The sequence below is a fragment of the Drosophila eugracilis genome, unplaced genomic scaffold, assembly GCF_018153835.1.
Source record: "Drosophila eugracilis isolate 14026-0451.02 unplaced genomic scaffold, ASM1815383v1 contig_47, whole genome shotgun sequence".
NCBI classification, from domain to species: domain Eukaryota; kingdom Metazoa; phylum Arthropoda; class Insecta; order Diptera; family Drosophilidae; genus Drosophila; species Drosophila eugracilis.
In genome coordinates, this window is record NW_024573338.1 from 2,260,430 (window position 1) to 2,285,176 (window position 24,747).

The window sequence follows — 24,747 nt, forward strand, 5'->3', positions numbered from 1 at the left end:
TTTGGGCGTGTTTTAGGAAACCCAAATGAAAATAATCTTACATGTCGTTGACACATTTCGGGGCACTGCCAAAATGCTGGGTTTCCTGCTTAACGTTGCTTACCTGCCGGGCCAACAAATCAAGTCAGAGAGTAAGAGTAAGCCATTTTGGGAAGAGAGAAGAAGAAAACAAACGAAACATAAGTCAAGTTGCAATTAATTAGTAAACTAAACTACTTATGAATATATTTAGTATATATATATATATACAGTTTTCTATATGGCAAAATCAAAAGAGCAATAAATATATACATTTTGTGGCAAGCTGAGAATTAGTCAACGGATTTTAGCAACTGATTGGGGTTTTATATTGACTTGGGCTTAATAAGTCCTTGAATATAATACAATTATATGTTTTTTTTTTTCTGGAAGAGAAATACCCATCATCCTAAAGAGGTCATCTCCTTCTCTCTGTATCTCACCTGATGTCCGGAGCAGATGGAGCCATTGGGCACACGAACGCGGAACGGACTGTGAACCGGGCAGGAGGTGCGCGGTCCCCATCTGGTGGCCGCCGCCTGTTGCAGCGATAGAGCCGAGCTGCACGGATTGAAGAGCGCCGGCGGTGGCGGTATACTGATCGAACTTAGACCGCTCAAGCTTCGACAATGACCGCCGGCAGCAGAGGCTAACATCGCGGCATCCACTGCCGCCGGACATTGGGGTACACTTTGACCGCTGCTGCCGACACCGCTGCCGCTCATACCGCTGCTGCCGCTGCTCCCCAGCAAGGACATGTGCGAGCCACCGGACATCAACGATTGTGATGTCAGCCCATGATGCTGGCACATGCCAAGTGGTGGTTGTGGGCCCGCAATGCCACCACCGCAGGTGGTCACGCCGCCGCCGCCGCCGCCGCCGACAAGAGCATTGGACCATTGACCCGCCTGCTGTTGCGATGCTACCGCTCCCGCTCCAGATCCAGACACTCCAGGTCCAGGTCCAGGTCCAGATCCCGCCGCTGCTCCTTGTGGGTCGCCGCCGGCGCAGTAGTGATCCACCGTAAAACTGTCTTGGCTACCAGAGCATTGCAGGCGATGCGGGGGCGGTGGCGATGAGTGGCGCGGGTAAATGTTGTTTCCTTTATTGGCTTTCTCCTCTGCCTCTCGCCCAGCTGCACTCTTGACCTTAGCCCTTTGATATGTGTTTTAGGCCAGGCGAGGTTGCTGCTACGATGTCGCTGCTAGTCTTGCTTAAGCCAATAAGCATTGCTCACAGGGTATTTCTTGTTATAACTTTAAACTTTCTCTATGGATTAGCTATATATATTAGCTTTCTATTAGACACCCTTCTGTGATCACAGCATTTCTATCTCTTTCTCAACAACAAGTTCTATTATGATTAATCAACAACAAGAAACTTTTGGCGTTTTAAAAGTCTACAACAATTTGGTTATCTTTTTCCAGGGTTTTTGGGTTTATTATTGTTGCTGTCTGTTTGGGTTTTGTTTTGTTTTTGTTTTGGTTTTTGTTAATTATTATTATGTAAATTCTGTTGCTATCACTGGTAATATATAATGCAATCCGATTCCCACGACGCTGAATTGATGTGGCAATAAATTATTGTTTCCTTTTTTAATTGAGCCTGCCTGGGCAGCAGATATAATCGTACTTTGGTTTAAGCTATTTTAAATGCTTTAGTTTTTATTTTCTGCAATTGATGCAATTAACTTGTTCATCACAATTGTAATTAATTTGTTGTATTTTTTTTTTGGGTTTATTCTTGGTTTTAATTATTGAGTTTTTCTATATATATATATATATAGATCTATATATAGATGTGTGTATGTTTTAATTTGATGCAACTTTTTAGAATTTAATTTTGAATTGATTTGGTTTTTTGGTTTAGCTTTTTATATATTTTCAAATTTTCTAGCATGCGATTTCTGCAAAGGAAAATCGTTGAAAAGCTCAAAATTTAACGAAATTTATTCGACTGGGATTGAGTGTGTGTGTGTGTGTGTATAGGTTTAGGTGTAGGTGTAGGGTTTAAGGGGTGTTAACTATTTACAAACTCAGCACAGCGGGTTAAAAGGTATTTCGGGTTTTAAGGAATTTCAATTTTATGCTGCACACTGCCTAGAGAGAGCCCTTCTCGAAACGGCTGTTTTCGCATTTAATACAAATAAATTAGATATTTAATCCCTTAGACACACACCTGTACAATTGAAATTAGTGAAACGGAAGGCAGCAGCCTGCCTCTAAAGGCCCCTTACCCCTGCCCACTCATTTCAAATCTCCGCCCCCGAAAGCAATCAACGAAACAGATGGGAACCAAATGGAGCGTAATATGCACTGAGGAAAAATCTATTTACAGAAATAAAAGACTAGGAAATTGTTTAAAATAAATATATATAGAAAGAACATATAGAAGAGTAGAAGAAACTTAAAAATGGCAAAGAAAACTTTTAATAAATTTCTTTTAATAATAAATTTCATATTTGTTACTCAATTTCCCTTTTGAACACTATTTTTAGATGGATATCTTTATCCATTCCTAACATATTTTAATATTTTCCCAACTCTTTATTAACTTCTTCTCCCAGATCTTATCGCCTTTTCTCAGTACATAAAAAAAGCAGTCAAAAATCTCTGTTTTTAAGCTCCAAAACTTTTCATTGTTTCTCTGTAGACAGTTTTCTATTCCGCGCCTCGTTTTAATTAAACTCACTGTCTAGGCAACTGAAAATGTGTATTTTATATGCCTCAGAGATAAAAATAAAAATTTACAATATAAAAACCTGTGTTGTCCCTGGGGGGAGAAGGAAGGCGAAAACTCCGAGGGGTTGTCAGTTGGCTGGCAAAGTCAGAACAGAGCTTTTTATCTAAACGGTTCCAAAAGGCAATCGTTTGGGGAAAAAGCCTTAAAAATAAAAATAAAATCCATTGGCAGGGGTAGAAAACAAGACTGTGAAACAAAAAAAAACATGGAACTTGGAACTCAGGAAATTATATGCGCTAATAAAGGCAAGAAGGGGCAGAGGGAGGAAAGGAGGCTGGGGGAAGATAAAGAGGGCCGAAGGACTCCATTGCCAGGCAATTCCCTGGCGACTATCGGGACCGCAGGCGGAGACTATTTATGCTAAATAGTTTTCAACAAATTCCACACTGACTGCCGAAAGTCTGCCATCGCCAGCCATCGCTTGCCATCGAATTAAATTAAAACGGAATTGTGAATGCTTAAATAATATTCGCATAATAAAAAATAAAAAAAAGAAAAAGGAATAGCAAGAGGGGGACCCCAACGAACTGGGAGGCGTTGAAATGTTTGCTTTTGGCGCAGCTTCCGCTGAATGCTAATGTGCCACATGCCGCCCATAATTGAATGGGAACGTGCCCGTCTCGTCCTGGGGTTTTCTTTCGGTTTTCTTGGTTTTCTGGCTTTATCCTAAGGGGGAGGGAGGACGGGCGGTACAGGAAGTCAGCCAAGGACGTGGAAGCCACGTTGCCGTGGGAAGCTGGCAACTTTGCAGCGGAACATACGCGTTCAAAATAACCAAATTCAATTCATAAAAGATTCAAAAACCAACAAAGAAAGTATGGCAAAAACAGAGCCAGGCAGAGCCAGAAAAAAATGAGGAGAAAGCTGCAAAGTATAAAAGAAGGAAAGCAAAAAAGTAAAACCGCAGCCAAAAAAAAAAAAAAGAGAGAAACTCAGTTGAGGTAAAGTGAGTTTTAGCAGTCTATCTGGCTTGCTGAAGGGCCACTGGGGCCTTTGGAGGACTCCCTGGCCTAAACCACTGGGCTGCACTTGCTCCTTGATGGCTAAGAGCGAGATGCGATGCGGTGCCGATGATGATGATTTTCCAAGTAGTAGAAACAAGAAAAACGGAAAACGGAAAACGAAAAGCGGAGCAAATAAAACCAAACGAATTTTTCATGTACAGTGGACGTTTGCTGAATTAGCAGTTAATGGTCATCAGTTTTTGTTTTAATTGGCAATGAATTCAAGGCTCTTTGAATATGTATATCGAAAATTGAATTCAATGAATGCCCATCAATTATTAAGGACTTGGTTTTGCTTGATGTGCTTAACTCAGTTTACTTTATACAAGTCTTTATGGTCTCTGATTTAAAACTTAAAATGTTTAAAATTTGTAGAATTTAATATTTAATGAAAGAGAATTTAAAGAAGGTTTTTGGTTATCTTTAAACCAACATAGCTTTAGAAAGTTAAACATAACAAATCTTCTGAATATATAAAGTTTGCCAGTCATAAGAATACCAATAAATGGATTTATTTATATAAAAATTAAGACTTTGATAAGAAAATTCAAATAAAATCCATTTTTTCGCTTGATAAACCCACTTTTCCCGCATAAAAAATATTTAAAACCTAAATTTCAGGACATTCTCCAGTCAACTTTATTGACTCCTCTAGAAAATACCAACTGTAGCAAAGAAAATTCTAATTTTCCCGCGACCACTGTAGTTAAATTCTCTTGCAGCTTCTCTTCGGCTTCTCCCCGCTTTTCCCCAGTCTTTGTGTATATATACACATTTTTGATAAGGCAAACGGAAATGGCATAGGAAGGCGTTTTTCCGGAAGGGGAGGAGGGGTGCCGAAGAGGTGGAATGGTTAAGGGGCGGATAAGGGGGCGGTACTGTGCTGAGTGGCAAAGTGAAGTGAAGCGAACTTCAGTTTGTTTAGGAATTCCAAGTTTGCAGGTGGGTGGTTAGGGTGGTGGTTGGATTTTCGTTCAGGTGTTCTATGCTTTTCATTTCATTTTTTTTCTTGTTGTTTTTTAAGTTAGTACTTACTGCAACGAAATATTGTTGTTGTTGTTGTTGTTCTTGTGCGTATCTAACTCGTTGTGTTGTCTGTGTTTTTTAGGGTTTATATTTCTGGTTTAATAGATTAAAGAGTACATCTTTTTTTTTTTGTTCTTTATTTATTGTTTTAATTTTATTTCTCTTGTTGCTTGCACTGGCTGTAGTTTTTTTGTTGGGGATAAATTGCTTTAAATTAGTTTTTGCTCAGCACCGATTTAATTTGATTTACACCACACGCAGCAACAGCACACACGCACACACACACACTCACACACACACAGAGATAAATAGCAAATGCGATTAATTTAATTCAATTGAGGAGCGAATTTTGGTGGCGCGTTCGTGAAATCATTGATAATCGTTTTTGGCAAATCGATTTGGCAATGCGGTCGAAATGGTTTCTCTGCTGGCGTCGCTGCCTCTTATCCTTGTTGCGGTTGTTGCTTCTCCATAGCAAAAGAGAGAGCGAAAACAGGTCCAGCCTGTCTCTCTCGAAAGAGAGAATCGAGACAAAAAGCAGAAACTCCCACACATACACACCAAAGAGCCAGGGAGAGGCGACGGGGAAGGGATGGCAAAAAAAAGGCAAGAAGCTGACCGGATCGGACAATATGCAAAAAAAAGCAAGGGAAACCAGAGAGACTGCGAAAAAAAGTCGCCAAAACGACCACGCACTTTTCTTTTATTGGCATGTATGTGGGAATTTTCCTTGTGAAAATCAATGCTTTTCTCGCCTTTGCACTTTTTACATTGCCTACTTTTTTGCGCGCAACTTTGTTGGGTAACAAAAGGGTGCACTGCTTGCAATTAAAAAGTTTTTCTAAGTTTTTTTTTTCGGCTATCCAAAACTTTAGCTTGTCTGCTTTCTTTGAGATTTTCTTGACGTTTTCTTGGAGTTTTTCCTACTTTTTGCATTTCGCTGCGCCGTATGGCAACTCACATTGGTGTGTGTGTGTGTTTCTTTTTTCGTGTGCAGCCGTTATATGTGCGTGTGAGTGTGTGACTCTGCTGCGGGCGCTGCTTGCTGATGATGATGCTGCGGCTACTGCTCCTGCTGCTGCTACTGTATACCCGTGCTGTCCAGGCAAGGGCTCGCGTTAAACTGGCACAGAACCAGTCAGCAAGGTGCACAATTATAGACTGAATCCTCGAATCTTGCCAGCATCCAGCTGAGGTTCTCCGTCCTTGCGCTCACCCACTCTCTCTCTCTCTCTCTGCACTGCTTGTCCTTGCTCACAAGCTCTCTCCTGGCCTTGCTCTCGCATTCTCTCTCTCTTACACTTAGCTGAATGCAAGCTGGTGGCGATAATCAATTTCCTGTGCCTAAGCGAGACAACTAGTTTTCGCTGACTTGGTGGCCTGACTTTTACGCTGCTTGCTGAATCTGTTATGGGATGCAGGATGCTGGCAGCGACGTTGACTGCGAAGCCAACTGCGACGGCGGACATGCGCAGTGGTTGTCTCTGTCTAACAGCCACATTTCTCACTCATTGGCAATCGCAGACGATTTCCCTGCTGCACAGTGGGATGAAAGTCATTTACGTGCAGTATTAAATTACACTTGTTTTACAAATTAATAAATTTCACTTCGTTGACTTACAATAATCACTTTCAATAACGTAATTGCTCAATAAATTGTCCATTATTATCCATTGTTAAAAATTTAATATTGTTTTCTAAGACTTGTATCTTTCGAATCTTAACTTTAAGCTCTTATTAGAAACCATTTAGCTATCTGACTTGCAAACAAATATTAATCATACGCAATGTTGACCCTCGATTAGTCATAACATGCTGCAAATCATAATGAAAATCTCCAGTTATCACCACAAAACGGTAGCCACCAGTCTTAGAGCCGACAAATTGGCCAGCTAGGCCAGTGTGCTCTGCCACCGCCTTTCGTCTAACGCTTAACGTGGCGAGCGTGCAAATATTCGTAATTTATGGCACAACGTCTGCGCCACGTTAACCCAATCATTGCCAGCGTCAGCGCTGGCGTCATCATCAGCATCAACATCATCAAAATCTGCATCATCATCATCAGCAGCAGCAGCAGCAGAGACAGAAAACATCAACGTTTCATCAGCAGGCTGCAGCTGCAGATTGGTGAACATTGGCCAAAAAACTTGGCCAAAATAGGTGTATGATGGCCAGCAGAGTGGACCTGCGATTTATGTGTAATTTAAGGTCATAAAAAATACCCTTTTTGATGTAAAGAAGACATAAAGCAACTCGTAACAATACATGCTTTTAAGGTTTATCGTTCATACGCAGAGTAGTCTCTTTTTTATGGACAGTAATTGACCTGGCTTACGGGCCGTATGAGTAATATTTCTTAGAAAGTCAAATATATTTTTCAAATAGCTTTTTTAGGAAAAAACCCTGAACATTATTGTTTTGTATCCACTTTCTTTTCGATTTGATATATTTTTTAAGATACTATATCCCTATATCGAAGTTTAAGTTATAGTAAAATCATTAAATTCCATTCGCAAAATATTGATAGAAGCATGAACAGTGTTCCTAATTACCCACGATAGCGGGCCACCCTAAAATCCTGGCACACAATCACCAAGACACTCAGACACTTGCCAAAGAGGATGCGGGCGTGTGGCAAAAGGATTCATTGCCAAAAGAGGAAGACGGTGGCAGTAGCGGCAGCAGAAGGTGGAAAACCGCAACCTAATTACATGTGGTAAGGCCCCAGCTATCCATTGGGGCCAGGCAAACACAGAGCCAAAGGAGGCGAAAGGACGCAGGACGTCAGAGGGGAAACGGACAGACAGTCGGAGAGACAGCCCCTTTATGAGTTATGAATCTGTGCTGAGGCACAGCAAATATTTATGGAGCGCTTGTTGTGAATAGCAGGCCAACTGAAAGTGGGGTTTGGGGTGTTGGGTGGGTTGATGGTTGGTGTGATGGGTGGGAAAAGCATAAGTACTGAGACCTTTTCTTTGGAGATCGAAAATTGAAATACCCTTTAAGGGTAATGGTTTCCATGGAATGGAATAATTTGAATGAGAAATTTCTTGATATTTGATAGTCTTGAATGGTTGTCATCTAATTGGAATCATTAGAATGGAACTTGTTTAGAAAGACTTCAATAACTTTAGAAGAACTTATTAAAGTCAACTTTATAGTTACATTATTCTCCTTAATTCAAGAACACTTTTCTGATAGTTTACAGGAACAAAGAAAGTTCAAGCCTATAGAAGTTAAGTTACAAACATCTTATTAAAACCATAATAACCCCCTTTTGGTCAGGGCATTAAAGAGCCTACAGCCTGGCATCTTTTCAGCCTGAATGTGCAAAGAAAGCAGTTCAGACAATCGATTGATTCGCAAGGACAAGAACAGCAGCCATCACACAAGCTTAACGCGCTGCATAACAGTCTTTTAATTAATGCAAAATAAAGCACTACCCCACCACCCCCACACAACTGACTATTTGACAGATATACGAGTATAGCACCTTTGGAAAAGCCAGCACACCCCAACCAACCAACCCATCAGCGTTATGTCAAGTGATTTTCAGTCCGAATTCATTTTGGCCCAAGGTTCTCTCTCCAGCACAGGCAGTGTAGGTCAAGGCCCATTCGGAAAATGGAGCTCGTGTAATCGCATCCTGGCCATAAACTATTAACTTGCTGCTGTCGCCAACGTTTTGTGCGCCTGCAACGCAACACGCCAATGGAAAATGGAATCACGAGGGGCCAAAAAGGGGTGCACAAGGGTCACAGGTGCACTGGAAAATGTAAAACAAAAACTATAAAGCTGCCTAGCATTGCAGGCAGGAAAAAGGAATTGTATTTGTTACTTAAGCCCAGATAAAACGCTGAAGAGTCTGATTTAATTTTAGCTTATGGAATGGTTTTACTAAATCAGATTAACTTGTTAAGAATTAGGCAAAAGACTTGGAACATGAGAGACAATCAGAACAATATTTTAAATATTTTTCAATTAAAATTCAAAGTTTGGACTCAGAAAGTCAGAAAGTTTAGATCAAAAAGTTGAAAGCAACATAATAAGAAGTAAAATATTATAAAATCCCGTTAAAATCAATAACAAAATAAATCATTTTTTAACTTCCAAAATAATCCAAAAACATCAGAAGTTTCCTATTTTTTCGGTGCATCAAAAGAGTGAAAGCAATTTGGCACGAATTTGTCATCTCATCGAAGTGGCAACAAATTTGGCTGCAACACAACAGCAACAATGGCAATAACAATAACAAGGATGATGGCAGTCACAGAGCTGCACTTTTTTCGGGGAAGGGGGCAGAAGAGAGTGGCGTGGCAGGCAGGCAGGCAGGCGACATTTATATGTGTTGTGCAGCCAAAAGAGTAACCCTAATGTGTCAGTGGGGCAGGTGAAGTGCTGGCAGGACATCCTCCCCACATTTGGTCCTGTAACTACTGTTCCTGACAGTTTGCTTGCTTAGCCTCGTTGACACGTTTAGTTGTCAACTAACCCACACACACACACACATAGTCAGAGGAAGATGAACACGTGCACAAACACCAAATACAGACACACAGAGAGACATATCCTTCTGTGTATTTCCGTATCCGTATTCCGTGCAAATCAGAAACAAGTCAAAGGTAAAACGACCGTTGTAATAATGCTGATGGCATCCCAGAAATCGAGCCAAAATGAGGATACACATGAGCCTGAGTGTGTGTGTGTGTGTGTGGCACACAAAAATGCAAATTCGTTGGCCATTTGGCAAATTGATTTTGCCATTGCAATTGGCCAATATTCAATGAGTGTCCACCGGGGAAAGGACAATAAACAAAGGCTGCCCAAAACGAAGCGTTTTATGTTCCTTGAAGTCTTACTCGAGGATGAGAGTTTGTCGTTTGGGGAATACGACTTCAATATGGCCAAGTGAAAAGGAGTTTTCCTTTAATGCCATGGCTAGAGACAATTGAAATTAAAGTTTACATTTGGTAGATAGTTGATTAAGTGTATTTTGCTTGCTTAAATTCAACACAAAGCTGTGGCCATTAATTAAATTGATTTTAATCTCTAATCAAGAATAACCTTTTACATTTTTTTCTTTAAATAACTTTTTATGGCCATCTCCCACACTTTGAAAGTAATTTGAAATATGTAATTATCACAGCAAACACAAATCATTGATTCTAATTAATGTACACGGATTTAATTAGTTTAGTGTTTAGCTATGTAAATATTGTACATAAATTTAAATTGAAATGTTCAAGGGTGTTGCAGTTAGTGATTGGTTTTTAATTGAAAAAAATGTGAATTATTATTTAACACTAAATAAACAATCAATATTTAAGATCTAGTTACTGAAATCAAAACCTTATTTTTATTTAACACAATTTACTTATTTATAGTTTCATAATGGTTTGGCAAAGTTATCTCAACACCATCCTAACCCCCACGCAAAACCACTCATATCCCGCAAAATTGCCTCATTACATTAATTTGATTTAAATTGAAAAGTAATTAAGTGGTCCAGCTACCCATTTCCCCCATAATAATTATCACTTTTCCATCGCATTATGCGGGTGCCGTTTGCTTTCTAGTTTTTCCCCAAAACCCTCACTTTGGCGGGTATTTTCACTTCGCAGAGCCAACAAAAACAGTAAACAAAATTTAATCAAAGTTTGGCCGCAACGCAAATGAAAAGCCAACTCCGCTGTGCATTGGACAACGCGGTCATATCCATCTACTTTTCCCAGATAATACAACGCAATTTTCCTCACCCAACCATACCCATACATGAATATATTCCTAATCCCACATCGTTTTTCGTTTTCACTTAACAAGCTGATTTACCTGCTGATGAAGATTGTTGTAGTAGCGGGTTATATATGCGGGTAATAGTTCGGCGGTCTCCAGGCCGATCCACTGGAAGACCTCCAGATGTTGGTCATTGGATTGGATGGGATCCCATGTGGTTGCCGTCGATAGGTTGTCGCAACAGCGGCAACAGCAGCACGCATCTTCAGTTTGCTCCATTCAGAATGGTCCTAAGAACCAAAAAACTTTTGCTTTTGGCTTTTATCAATTTATAATTTGATTAGTTGTGTTTCTTAACAAAGACATTTAAATTTGCAGTCGTTGTTGTTGTTGTTGTTGTTCTTGGCTGTTATAACACATTTGAATTTAAATTGAGTTATGGCTGGCTGACAGGCTGTAGTAGTATCTTGTTGTGCTGCCAATTTATGAGCAAGGCAACGGCACGTCCCCAACGCCAGGGAGCAGGCCAGTCCCTGAGTTGCCTATCCCTCACCCGCTTCCGTATTCCTAACCGTATCCGGCTGGCGGTTGCCATTTTGTCAATTGCTCCCATGTGGATTTTGCCGCCAAACACGTGGCCCGTCGCCTGCTGACAGAGGTTACGGCGGAAACTCGCGCGCGTAATTGGCACACTCACGAACGCACACAAACATACACTACGGGGTTTCTATAATATTTCGTTTTCTTTTTTTTTTAGCCGGATCCGGGTAGGCGTCCTGTTAATTTGGGTCAAGCGGGGTGTTTGGGAGGAAGGGCGGTGGACAGCCTCTTGAGAAATAGACTCACGACTCGAACTAGAACTGAAACTCAATCGGCCCGCGAAACTCCAACTCAAACTGGAGACTCAACTTGACGAAGGTTTTGGCCACAATCCTCCGGAGATGTGGGGTTGTGGCGCCTCATTAGGCGCCATTTTCACACATCAGCGGGCAAGTGGCAAATATAAATCCGAGGCGAATAAATCCGCCGACGTTCCCCAGCGGCGACTGCGCCGCAAACTAAACTGAAATCTCGGGTGCGCGCTTTTTGTTTAAGTCAATCACGAGTGCTCCGTTGTTGCAACTTGGCCAACAGTGTTGGCATATGCATAGCCGGGTGTTTTCGGAACTAGGTCTATGGATAGGTACATTGGTAGTTTACCTTGATAACTTACAAATCGAAGAAATACTTCATTGAAATCAAGCCGCTTGATTATTAATAAGGTATCTGTAAACTATCTTCCATGAGACTAAAAACCACCTTAATTCAAAACCATTTTAGAATTAATATTTCATTCCAAAGCTTAACTTTCTTAGATAATAAACATTTTCACATCTTATCTTAAAACTTAGAAGAACTTTTCTCTTTCCCAAATCCAAACTCCCAGATATGTAACCTACAAATACCCAAGTAATGAAAGTACCTTTGCCATTACTATCACCACCCACTGGGTGGAAGGGAGAGAGATGGCTAGATTTCAAGAAAAAGAGAGACCAAACTGCAGTTTGCTGCAATTTGCAGAGAGCGAAAGAGAGAGAGGGAGAGAGAGAGAGGTAGGAAGAGAACAGCAGCTTTTGCAGCTTTCACTTGGACATTGGCATTGTTGGTGGAAGTGCAGCCCTGGACAGAACAGCATCCCCCACCCCTTTGGGCATCTCTTCAACCCACTAGCCAGCTGCCACCCAACTACTACACACCACCCCCTTCGACGCCTACCGCTGAGCTGTGTATATAGCATTAACACATTCGTTCATTGCTTTCATCGTTGGCCTGCGTTTTCCTGCAGTTGTTCATATTTTGTTTTTCTTTTTGCCCACTTTTCTTTTATTCTTTGGGCAGGTTTTCTTTTTTATTTTCTGCAGATTGCTCGGATTTATGAAAATGAGACTGAGCTTGCGTCACACAAAAAAGACAGACAGAGATATAGCCAGCCGAGTCCGAGAGCCACGAGAGGCGCAAAAATAAATAAAAGAGGAAAATCAGGAAAAGCAGCAGCACCAGCAGAAGGACCACGAGCAAACGCCCCAGTGCAAAAAAGTGTAGTCTGCTTCAAGGAGCAATTAACGACAGTGGATGGCACAGAGTTATGTTATAGCATTGCGTCCACCATATCACACGCAGCCAGTGCCGTCGCCCTCACCCTCACCCCCACCCCAAAAACCCAAATCAGACCAAGACCGGAGACGACCCACTGGCACTACTCTACCTCAAACCAATCCAATGATTTCTGGGGAGGAAGTATTCTTTATAACCTAGAACAGACATGCTGCTGGGGGAGGGGGGTAAACCAATGAGGAGCTTAGGCCGAGTCTGGCAAATAATTGGATACTCGTGGGAGGATGAATCCTTCGCACATAAATACTCCTCAGAGTTGTTCTTTTCAAGTTCTTTGACGACGAGGGGACACATTAAAGCTCACGTTGATGAGTGCAGTTCCGTTGAAGAGCAAAGTTGATAAAGAGGGATTCCGTCTCTTGGTATTATATGCATTTAAATTGGATATAGTTGAGTATGTCTAAGTAAGCACTGTTATTTTACTGCTTTCACAGGATTAAGTTTTGTTGTTTTTATAGGAAGTAAAGGAAGCAACAATAGTTTACCAATAGATGTGGTAAAATGCCTTTTTTGCTTTAAGTAACTTTCTTAGATTTCTCTTTAAGATCTCCATAAATCGAGATTTTAAATTAAAATTAACATCCATTAACATCCTTATTATAAATTAAAAGCTTTGCAACTTTAACCAATCCCTGACTTGTTTTTTAATACCCCTTTCAATATTATATTATATTTCTGTGAAACACATTTTTAGTTTGCAAACTTCACCCCAAATCTCACTTTACGTGACCAGCCATAGCATCCATTAGCCATATTACTGGTATCCAATACACTGCAATCGAAATCAATTCCGAGTCCCCACAGAACTTGGAATAATCTTTTATGGTCTTATACCGGTCGTAAGGATATTTAAGGTTTCGTCGAAACAAAAAGTTAACCCCCAACCGTCCGTTTTTGCTTATTTATTTTTTGTTCGCTATCGTTAAATGTTTTTCTGCCCCTTTCGCAGCTGCCGAGTGAAGTGGTAGATGAGGAGCAGCAGAATGAGGAGCGGCAGGGATTGAAGGAGTGGAGTGGAGGATGGTAGGCGGATGGCCATATGCCGACGTAGTCGGAACAACGATGGCACTTGAGCCGTGTACTCGTAGCATACTTTTCAGCGCAAAAAGCCCTCGGGCGGGAAAAATGGGAACTGAGCCCCGGTAGCCTGATGGGTGCGGATGTTTTTTGGCCCATCTACTGTTTCTCCTTCGGCTACTGTTCCTCCAGCCTCCAGCTCCTGGCTCGTGCTTCCTCCTCTTACTGTTGCTTTAGCTGTTGTTGTGGCCTGGCTACGTCCGAAATTCATTTTGGTTTATTCTGATTAAATTGTTTGTATTCGGTTGCATTAGCTACTGTATGTGCTTACACTGGAAATAATATTTTATAACTTTGGAACTCTTTCAATGTCAGATTCGAGTTGAAGTTCATGACAACCTTGTTTGGTTACATTCGAGCTTATAATCATGAAGGATAAATAGTTATCAATTTGCAGTTTCGTAGTTTCCATATTCATTCCTCTCTTCAAAGTATTAAGTAATTTCTCCTTTTTTCTCTCAGTATATTTATGTGCATGTACAGCGTTGTGTGCCGGTATGAGTCTCTGTTTAAGCAAAGGATTAGTGACTCTGTCTGCGAGCGAGTCCTGCGAGTGATGGCTCTGCCGCAGGCTCTTACTCCTGCGCCGGCTTGTTTGCCCGCACTAAATACATTTCAAATTTGTTTAAGCTTAAGCCAAAGCGAATTGGGCGACTCGAGTGGACCACAGATTGATATGACCACAGAGACACGAACAAAGAACTCAACAGAGACTGCGAGAGAGAGACAGCCCTGTGATTGCCAGATTATTGCGAAATAAAGCTTGCCACAAAATGCCCAACAGAGTAAGAGTAAACAAGAAAGGCACTTCTCCTTTTGCCTTGGCCCCCAGCCTCACTCTCCACTCACCTGCATGTGGGGGCGGCCAGGAGCTGCAGCAGTTCGTCCTTGGCATACTTGCCGCCCAGAGTATTGCCGCCAGCCGTCGATGAGAGTAGCTCCAGGACATCACGACAACGTCCAACGGCCTCGGCAGCAGGTGCTCGTCCATTGCTGGTCACCACTGTCGCCGCGATCCTGTCAAACAGCTGCAGAAATTGGTGCAGCCTGCTGTCGCGCAACATATCCCGCAGCACATCCGCATCGACATGAGCATCCTGCAATGAGTATATGTCGTCAAGGCAGTCCAGGATGCGTTGCACTGCCTCGATGCCCGCCTCTTCGTCGGCCCACTCATCCGTGGCACCGGCTATGGGCACTGCAATAAGACAAGTACAAATATTAGAAGAGGTTTTAATATAATTAGCTTAATATTTTTGATGTGTTCTGGAAGATTATGTCTTATAAATATGAAAATATGCCTTATAAACTGCATTGAAAGCAAGCCATTTCAGAACAAAAACTCATTCTATAGCTTCCTTTGAAGAATATTTTTACGAAAACAAATAAGGATTAAATTACAGTAAACAAAGTTAGAGGCAAAAAACAATCTTCGATCAAAGTAGACTAGAAAATGGTTATCTATCAGTATCTATAGTTAAATTGTTAACCTAACTCATGAACTCCAATAACCAAAAGCTTGAATAGTAATAGTTTAGAACCAAATACTAACTGTCCGCATCGGTGGCATATAGCGGATCCATGTTGGTGCCTCCAGCGATGGCCTGAACAGCACCTTTAAGCTTGCGCCTGGCATTATAGCGCTTCAATTCCTCCACCGTATCCGCCAAGTGAGTGCGCTGTAATTTATCCCGATCTCGTATCCACGGATGATCAAGCACCTCGGTGATAGAGAGTCTGTGATGGGGATTTGCGGCCAGCATTTTCATGACTAGATCCTTGGCATTCGCCGAAATAGATTTCCACTCGGGTGCCTCAAACTGGAATTAAGAATACAATTAATAAAGATAGATTTTTGTCTGGTTACAGCTCCTTAGCCTTTGATCCACTCACCGATAACCGACCGCGTGCTATAGACTGCTGCAACCGTACTCCTGATCCCAGAAAAGGCAATCTGCCAGAGAGCAGAACGTGCAGCATAACTCCAGCACCCCAAACATCGCATCCCTTGCCGTAAAGCCGCCGGGTCACCACCTCTGGCGCCATGTAATGTGGACATCCGACACGTCCATGTGTTTCTATGGTTTCTCTGGTGCCCGGCAGCTGGATAGCCGATCCGAAGCCGCCAAGTTTCACGGGCGCCGAATTGTCGACGGTGGCAAGTAGAGCACAAGCAGGACGTACATCCCTGTGCAGGATGTCGTTTTCGTGACAATAGCGCAATGCCTCCAGGATCTGGCGCATATAGTGACTGGAAGATAGAGTAATTGTTAATAAATTGGTTTCATCAATTAATTTGATTTGCGTTTGTTTTAGCAGCTAGTTTATAGAAGCCTTATTAATGAGTTATGATTGGAGATAATTGGAAAAATCAAGTATAATCTACGGACTCAATTTAATATTCTTTAATAATCATTTAACTCGTTTAGCTGTTTGAAATCGTAAATGAAAAGTCGATAGTTTCCTTTTTTTGTTAATTACTTTTTTGTCACTATGGATTTAGAAATATTTGACTTCCGCTTAGAACATTTTTAATTAATACATCAAACTTTAACATAGTTAATCTCTCAAAGAAATGCACGTACATGGAGACAAAATTAATTTCGTTTGTTCAAATCGAATTACTGCCCGGGCATGTCGTTTAATTAATTATAATTAATAATTTATTCTCTCTTTGGCCAAAACGAACGCAGATTGTTGGAAATTCCTTTCCGGATTCTCACCAAGCAACCGCCTCGCTGTAGACAAAACCGGCAACAGCCCGACGCACAACCTCGAAGCACAAGTCGGAGCCCTCCATGCTGCAAGGAGTGCAAAAAAAGAGAAAGGATGTTAGAAATGGGCACCACCACCGCCGAACTTGACAACTTACAACTCGAAGACCATGTAGAGCATTCCCTCGGAGCTGTATGTCTCCAGCAGCTCGACGATGTGCGGATGCTTGAGCATGTGACATATTGTGGCCTCGCGCTTCAGATCTACAAAAGAGGAACACAGAGAGGAAGTCAGTTCAGAGGAGTAGCGGGAGGGGAAAACAGCGGCAATTAGTTGACATTAGATGGAGGGAAAGAAGACCACCCACTCGACCACCCACTACACCAGCTGGCAGTGGCACTAATGGACTTAGCGCTGACTTATGTGCCTGCCATGTATCATTTAGTCAATGGCCGGATGGGCTCCACCTACTCGTCCTCATCCTCCTTTGCTACCGCTGCCATGTCCATGTCCTCGTCCTGATTCAGGTTCAGGTCCTGGCGCCCTTGCACTTGAGCAATTTCTTTTTAATTGGCGTCTTGGGCTGGCAAACGGGCAGCCCTGGGGGCGTGCTACACGTGTGGCAGCGGCATAATTTTGAATAATTGAGCAGCTTAATTATAATTTATTCACACAGCAACGGAGGATGAGAAGGATGAGGAGGAGGAGGCGGTGGAGGCGGTGGAGTCAGTGGTAGCCCGGGGCCAAATCGAACAAGGTCGTCGTCTCATCGCGCCATCAAAAATAAAAGTTGAATATATATATATATATGTATATTGGATATATAATGCTCACCCGCCGTGCTCAGTCCAGGACTCGCTGTGAACTTGGCCACATCAACGATTTTGACAGCAAACTGCTGATTGGACTCCCTGTGTATGCATCGCCTCACAATGGAGAAAGGTCCTCTGCAAAAAGAACAGAGAAAGGACGAGGGGAAAGTAAATTCGGATTAAACTTCAATTGAAAGTTGATTGTGTCTAAATGGGGGAGTCAATAAAATTTTATTTTCCTTTGGCAGAAGCTAAAAATATTCCTTATTGCTAGCGAGAAAAACATAATCAGGTATTCTTTTTGAAGATTACACTTAAGCTGGCTACCTTTTCCTGGAAAATTGTTAAAATTTATTTTTAATTTGTATATTGAGTCGTTATAAAACCTGTTTTAATCCAAAATTCCAAGTCATTATAAGTCAGACAATGTTATTCTTTTCAACTGGCTTTATGACAGTGATGTCACCAATCTAAATTCGGTTCAAGTTCATCTGCGTACTTAAAGTAGATAATAAATTTTAACTGTTTGATCAAAAAAAGAATTGTGTTTCCCACTTCATTGAATAAACTTTAGAACTGTGTTAATGGCACATTTACAACATCATTGGAAATACTTGGCCCACGAAAACTAAATTAAACAAAGTTTAACTTCAAAATGGTGACAACTTTTGTGAATGGACTGCTAGCTAAACTATGATGATGATCACAGGAAAAGTAACTAACAGCAGCAAATGTTTGGCCATACATTTTTGAATAATGCAAAAGTTGGGCGTTGGGAAAGTTCTCTTTTTTTATGGCATTCTGGAGCGAGGGAACGAACTCCCTACGAAGGGCCAATAGTTGGATGATTTACAGCTTGTTGGGGGGTGATGCTAGCTTGTGGGTGCACGGGGCGGATACATAATACATAATGAGATAATGGCCATGGATGCCAGCTGTCAGCAGCAGAATCGGCCAAAGAAGATATAGCCAGGGGTGACGTTGTAGTAGTAGTAGTGCGAAACTTACTTGCCAATGACCTCGCACAGTTCGTAGACGTCGTCAAAGAGAATTTCGTCTTCGGTCATTTTGAATAATTGATGAATTGATGCCTCGACTCAATTGCTTTTTCGAATATTGATGAGTTCTGTGTGTCCTGCCTGGCGCTTTTCCTTATTTTCCTTTTTTCTTCCCTCGTTGCCTACTGCCCTCCAAAAATGAACATAAAAAATAAACAAAAAACGAAGCGGCCAGTGAGCAACTCCAAAACTTTTAACGCGTTTTTTGTCGGTTTCTTATTGATGATTTTTTGTTGTTGCTGTTATTATTGGTGTTGTTGCTTCGTTGTTGTTGTTATTGCCGTTCACTGCGTTGTTGTTGCTGCTGCTGCTGCTGATGGTGTTAAAAATGCATTTTGCGCTGAAAAAATGAAACAAAAGCAAGTGGGAATAGTATAGGTGAGTTTTTCCATTAGTCCAAGGCTGCTAATCAGATTTATTTGGCGTCTAATTAAGAACCTGTCAAGAAATGTTGAGAAACATAACGTGACTGTAATATATATGTTCTCTGAGAGATTCTGTAGGCATATAAATTATTTTCTTTCTATTATTTAAAATGTATCGAAATTTTTATAAGGTTTTCTTTAAATTTAGATTTTAGTACTATGAATATCTTCCATAAAACCACAAAACTATTTAAAGTTTTATGTTCTAAATATAAACTTTTTAAAACACAATCTTGGAATAAGAAGTCCTCACAAGTGGTTAAAATAGTAAGGAAACAGGGTAACCCCTGTTATGGATATTAAGGTAATAATAATACCATTCTTCATCTATGTTCCCCTCAAAAATTATTAATTTAATCTAAAATTCTAGATAAAGTCACATTTTCCCACACATCTCCAACTCATTACAGATCGAATTGGAAATTGAAAATTGGAAAACCATTGTAACCCCATAAGGGTGTTTGTTAAAACTGATCAATACAAAATTTTGAGGGGAACATTGTGTTTGGCAACGGAAATGAGAATGGTCAGAGTCCGGGGCTTCTTTGATATGTCAATCACATTGGTCTCGTATCAGGTGCAAAACCCCAATCAATTACAGGCAGCACATACCACAAATGCACAAAATTCTGTCGAAAATGCCCATTAATGGGAAGGAAGTCTCCAAACACAGACGGCCAACTGAATTTTGCAACGGAAATGATGGCCGAGCCACCGAAAAAGGTAAACAAGCCAAGCAGAGGCCCTCTGCAAAATGTGGATGTTGCCTTTAGGGGGTTAAGGATGGTTTTTGGGGGGTTTTGAGGGGGGATAGAGGGCCAAAAGAGAGGCTAGCATTGTCTTGGTCATACTATTATTATTATGCCTTTTGGTCCAAGCACTTGAACACACTTTCGAAAACTTTGATGGCACTCAAAAAAAACGCCAAAGAGAGAGAGTGAAGTACCGAAATGCGCAGGCGCCGTGCGAAATTCCTTGTAAAGTACCAAAATTGTAATCGTAAAAAATATAAGCTATGCTTTCTGCCCGGGCTGCATGAATATTTAAATGTGCAACAATTTACGATGCACACACACACAGCTAGGCAAAGCTAGTAAGGACAAGGGAGAGCAGGTTGGGGCATATGGGGATTCCCGGGAAGGACTTTTGGAGTCATGTTTAATGCAGAGCTGCGCATGGGGCGCGGTGTTTTTTGGCTCGGTTTTAGTATTCGGGCTCGAGGGTTTTACCTTGCTCGTGTGCCGCTGTTGTAAAATGCCTTGACACTTTCCACACGACCTTACCGCCCATAGAAAACACCACCACCCCCTCTTCACACACACACACAAACACACTCGCACTCACACTCACTATATGCATTTTGTACCCTTCTTATAGAACTTGTAAGACTCTCGAGTATCTCACAATTGGCAAATTGATTCTTTGTCTTAAGGCTTTGCATTGCTCATGTTTTTATCATGTTTCCAGCATCCTCTTGTCCACGCCCCCTTATCACAGACACACACCGCCCCCACACTCCCACATACACTGGCTCATACGAACATTTCGCATATATTTTTATGTACGAAAACCCACCGATTCACAGCGATTTTTTCAACGCCCGCAGTTTTTCGGCATTTTCACGGATTGCTTCAGTACACGATTGTCAAGGTCCGCACTCCGAATCGGTTGGCAAGCTGATTGCATTGGGTAATTTACTAATTTTAACTTAAAACAAACACGGCCCGTGAGGAATTGATTGGCGAAGAACTGGTTGCAACTGAACCGGTTCGCCGAGAACTAGAATACCAGGGCTGAATAGCTATAAAGTGAACTGTTTTGGCAGTCGGAACTAGTTCTTTGTATTAGTAATATATTTATTCAAATCATTAAATTTTTAGTTGAAATCATATCATATTGAAAACATATCATTTTAGATAAGCTTTCTACCTGGAATAGTATAATTTTTTATTCAACAAAGTTGATTAAAACAATATATTTGTTTCTCCTTAAAAATACCAGAAAATAACAGGTTTGACTTTTTTCTATAAAATATGTTCGGTCTGTTTAAACTTAGGCGGGAAGTTTAAAAAATGTTTTGCAGGAAAGAAATTAAAAATTACCATTAGTAATGTAAATATATACTGAAAATAAAGTAATCTAAATAAGAAATGATTATTATGTGACAATAACTCCTATTGAAATAGTATACAGAAGGTAATTGGAATATATAATACAATTAAGCCGAAAATAAATATTTGTTCGCTTTCATTTGTAGAAACAATGTCATTAGCTTTAGCAATGTTTTCGATTATAAAATTATATGTATAAAACCTCAAAATATTAATCAAATACGCAATAAGTATGTTTACCTAATGCTTTCTCATTGTGCATATTTTTTATAGGCTTTTTTATTTGTTTGACTTATCTGCACAGAGCACATGTTTTCGTTTGATAAATATCTACTGCATGCTTGATAAATTTGCTTGAAAGTAAGATAATTTATTGCATACTGAATTGTTTCCGCTTAAGTGAAGTTTGCTAATATTTACCCAAGTACGCAAGTGCATAATGTTGATATGGTTGGATATTGCATATACAAATTTCGAATAATTTTCTTTTTATTCCCGTAATATGCCATCTTATAAGCCATTCAATCTACTTCTTTTCTTATTGAAAAATCCACAATTTACTTATCAGAACTAAGCCATTCGCCTGTTAATGAAGGGATTTCCACTATGGAACCCTTTTATCAACTTGCTTTATCGCCATGCTCGTTCACAGACCATTGAATATTACCATATTATTCACATTACTTCTCTTTGCGCGCCATTCAACTTTATCTATTATTATTATTATTAACCCATAGCATTTGATAAGCCCATTAGAATAAATTAAGATCTTGGCATTAATATTCCGGGCACATACAGGAGTCCCAAGGAAAACCCACACACAAATATTCCCTCAAGAAAACAGAAACTCGGAGGTGCGTAATCTTTAAATCAGCTAAGAGAAGGGGGCGGGGGTGGGGACAGGCCTCAAACATAAACATCATCAATTACAAAACCTCGAACAGCAACAACAACAATGTACAGCAACAACAAGAACAACAACAACAGCATAAAGATAAGGCAGAACAGAAACAACAAGCCAATAAAGGGCTAACAAACAGAGAAACATCAGCCAGATGAAGAAATGAAGAAAGAGCTGATGAAAATGAACTCAATATGGCAATATTAGTACTACCAACAACTCGAAAAGGATAGCCAACAACAATAACAGCCATTTCGAGATGAGCAGCAAAAACAACAAGTGTTAATGAGCAGTAACAGTGAGGACTCGAAAGTGTTAAACACAAAATTGGTAATTAAGATTCTTCTAAAAAGTGGTTAAGTCGCTAAAAATGTTTATTTTTCTTTCTCCTGATATAAATTTTAAGAGGCTTCTCCCTTTTAGTTCAGCTATTGAAATTTCAAATGTATACCTTATCCTATACCCACTGTACCGAAACAAAAAAGGACAAAACGAAGGAGCAATACACAACTCACGTTAAGAAGTCGTAGGTCGTTGCTTTGCATTTGTTTGCTGCGTTGGTTGACAATAAATAAAAAAATACAACAACAAAAAACAACAACAACGGCAAGCAGAGCAGTGGTAGGACAAAAAACAAAACAAAAATAAACTCGATAAAAGATGAACAACAAAAGGGCAGGGAAAAAGGCTCAGCCACTCAGGTGAAATCAAAATCAAATTCAACGCCAACGAAGAAGAAACCTCCCCGTGTACCTTGCTCAGTTCCTTGTTCGTTCCTTATGCCCCATCTCTTTCGATTTCTTAATAGCTCCGTCTCTTTCCCTTTGCCGATCCTTAGCTCTCTGTCGCCGGTGATCGTCATCATTTGGACTTGCGACTGTCGCGCTTAATGCGTGTGGATGGACATGAACGTGTAGGATTCGAATTGACATTATAAAAACTGGTTTGCTATGCTGCCGATATATATATTGCCATATCCCCGGTTACGCTACGTCCTACGTTTAACGCCTACGTCCCTCGCCCTCGAGTTTCCCCTCTTTCTCTTTATTCCTTTCTTTCTCACTGCATGTACCTGCCTACTGGGATCTGATTCCTGTTTGTTGTTGTCTCTAGGATACCTTTACCTGCCAAGAGAGGGGGCGAAAAGTGCGCGCCAAAACGATAGGGACACAGGCACAGGGGTGATCCTCAACAATGGTAGCCTCTGACATCCAAATGATCCGATAATGACAGTTGATATTGTGTAAGGCAATCGAGAATGTCAGATTTGAGCATGTTAAATGGGTGAATGCACTGGGCATCACGTATGTCTTAAGTTCTTATACGGGAATTATTGGTTATTGCTTATTCTGACTAATTTCATCAGGTAATGAAAGATGTGCAAACTTATAAGGTCTTATAAGATGTATCAGTTATTGAATACTTTTTCTAGATTGTTCCCCAAGAAAATTGAACAGAAAGATAAAAAGAGCTCGCCAATAAGATAAAGACAGTCAGGCGATTCTCTGCAATAGTAGCATGACGTTTAAATGATACGTTAATGGCAGTTGACATGGCGGGGCAATCAAGAGATAGCTAATTTTTATGGTGGTAAACAAAGCAGAGAATCGAATGTCAAGCCCTTAAAAAATGGATAATCATTAAGATTATTCCATTGGCATTAACCGATAATAAATATAGAATGAAACATAATGTGAATAAAGGCTGAACTGTTAACTTGCAGCTTTAAACCCAATAAGGTTTTGAGTATATATTAAGTTGAAAACATTAATATTAATCTGAAATCTTATTGGAAAAGATATTCCTAAAACATCAATTTAAGATACCAAAGACTTGCAATAGAACTTACTAAGTTTAAAGCCTAATAATTTTCCATCTCTCCGAAATTGTACTCCTCATTGCATCTGATAGATGGATTAGGCACTGACGCAGCATCATCATTAGTGGTCGAAACCCTCCCTCACCTCCTGCCATTCCCTAGCCCCCTCATCGGACCTTTCTCTTTTCGCCTGATCATGTTATGGCATATTCAGTTAATGTAGTCAAATTACATTGCCTGGAAATGCATCTCGCAGCGCGCACACACAGACGCATATTCGTTTACCAGACCTAAACTCCAGGGCCTACCGATCTCGGATTCGATCCTGAGTTGGGCTCAAACCATGACCATGGCCCATATGGCTGAGGCAACGGCAACAGCAACAGCGGCAGCAATTAACTGCAAAATGTCATTAACCAGCGTCGTAGGTGAGAGGCCAAGAAGAAGAGACAGACTGACATATGACAGGCACATCAAGCAGTCAGAAAACCCGACCAAACCAAACCGACCCAACCCAGTAGAACCCGGTTCAGCATCACTAAAAACGCCCTCGCTCGGGCCAAGCCCCTCATCCACCCTCAATGCACTGGGGGAAAATGATTGGACAATATGGTATAAAGATATCAGAAAACTAATAATAAATAAACAGATAGTTTATAATAATGAAATTCAGTGAAACCTTTTAACAATCTATCTATGTTACCAACTTGTTAACGCTTTATTAGCAGCTTAGTAAAGTGCATGTATCTAAACTACACACGTCAGCTTGGTAATTTGTTTGATAAATATTTACAAGCAAGCTGTGTAATAACCAAAAATATCCAGATATAACTTTTAATTTTAGTTGTTTATAAATTGGTAAATAAACTTTGAAAGGCGTAAAGTTTTTATAGGAAATTTTAAATATATTTTCATAGGCTAAGGTCAAGACAAGAATGTAACAAACTTTTTATTAGCCTACTAATTGCCGATTAAATTGGCAAATACTGCAAACGGTTAATAAAATGTTTAGTGTCTTAAAGATAAAAAGATCATTAAAAACATAAAACTATCTTCTGAGTGTACGCTCCCCTCCCCCATGATCACTCCTCATGGCTTGTGTATTATGTTCCCTGGACGTTCCACCTTGGCATTAAACGCTTGATTAAATTT

The 24,747-nt window shown here is 40.6% G+C and overlaps 2 protein-coding genes across 5 annotated transcripts in view; both read right to left on the reverse strand.

The window, feature by feature from the left end:
• Positions 1–11,582, reverse strand: part of LOC108109464 (peripheral plasma membrane protein CASK) — a 32,902-nt gene extending 21,320 nt beyond the window's left edge. For 3 of the 4 annotated variants that reach the window (XM_041819116.1, XM_017217985.2, XM_017217984.2), the window contains exon 1: positions 462–1,805. In XM_041819116.1, the coding sequence (XP_041675050.1) occupies positions 462–830 (369 nt within the window). In that variant the 5' untranslated portion in view covers positions 831–1,805. Of the gene's footprint in view, positions 1–461; positions 1,806–10,619 lie in introns of those variants that run through there. The other variant, XM_041819117.1, reaches the window with a different exon arrangement.
• LOC108109469 (peripheral plasma membrane protein CASK) lies at positions 1,841–20,522 on the reverse strand. The gene is made up of 9 exons (XM_041819118.1): positions 20,340–20,522; positions 18,290–18,679; positions 17,304–17,416; positions 16,627–16,732; positions 16,478–16,555; positions 15,648–16,005; positions 15,307–15,574; positions 14,604–14,952; positions 1,841–1,924 (listed from the first exon to the last, which is right to left on the reverse strand). Exons 2-9 carry the CDS (start codon positions 18,346–18,348, stop codon positions 1,855–1,857), a joined length of 1,401 nt encoding a protein of 466 aa, XP_041675052.1. The 5' UTR covers positions 18,349–18,679; positions 20,340–20,522; the 3' UTR covers positions 1,841–1,854.
• Between the last annotated feature and the right edge of the window lie 4,225 nt (positions 20,523–24,747).

Bases quoted from the DNA above. Each gene is read 5' to 3' on its own strand.
- LOC108109469 (XM_041819118.1), bottom strand. From the start codon at position 18,348: ATGACCGAAGACGAAATTCTCTTTGACGACGTCTACGAACTGTGCGAG. The intron at 16,556-16,626 runs GTAAGTTGTCAA...CACTCCTTGCAG, and splicing joins CTCTACATGGTCTTCGAGTT to CATGGAGGGCTCCGACTTGT. The intron at 15,575-15,647 runs GTGAGTGGATCA...TCTTAATTCCAG, and splicing joins TAGCACGCGGTCGGTTATCG to TTTGAGGCACCCGAGTGGAA.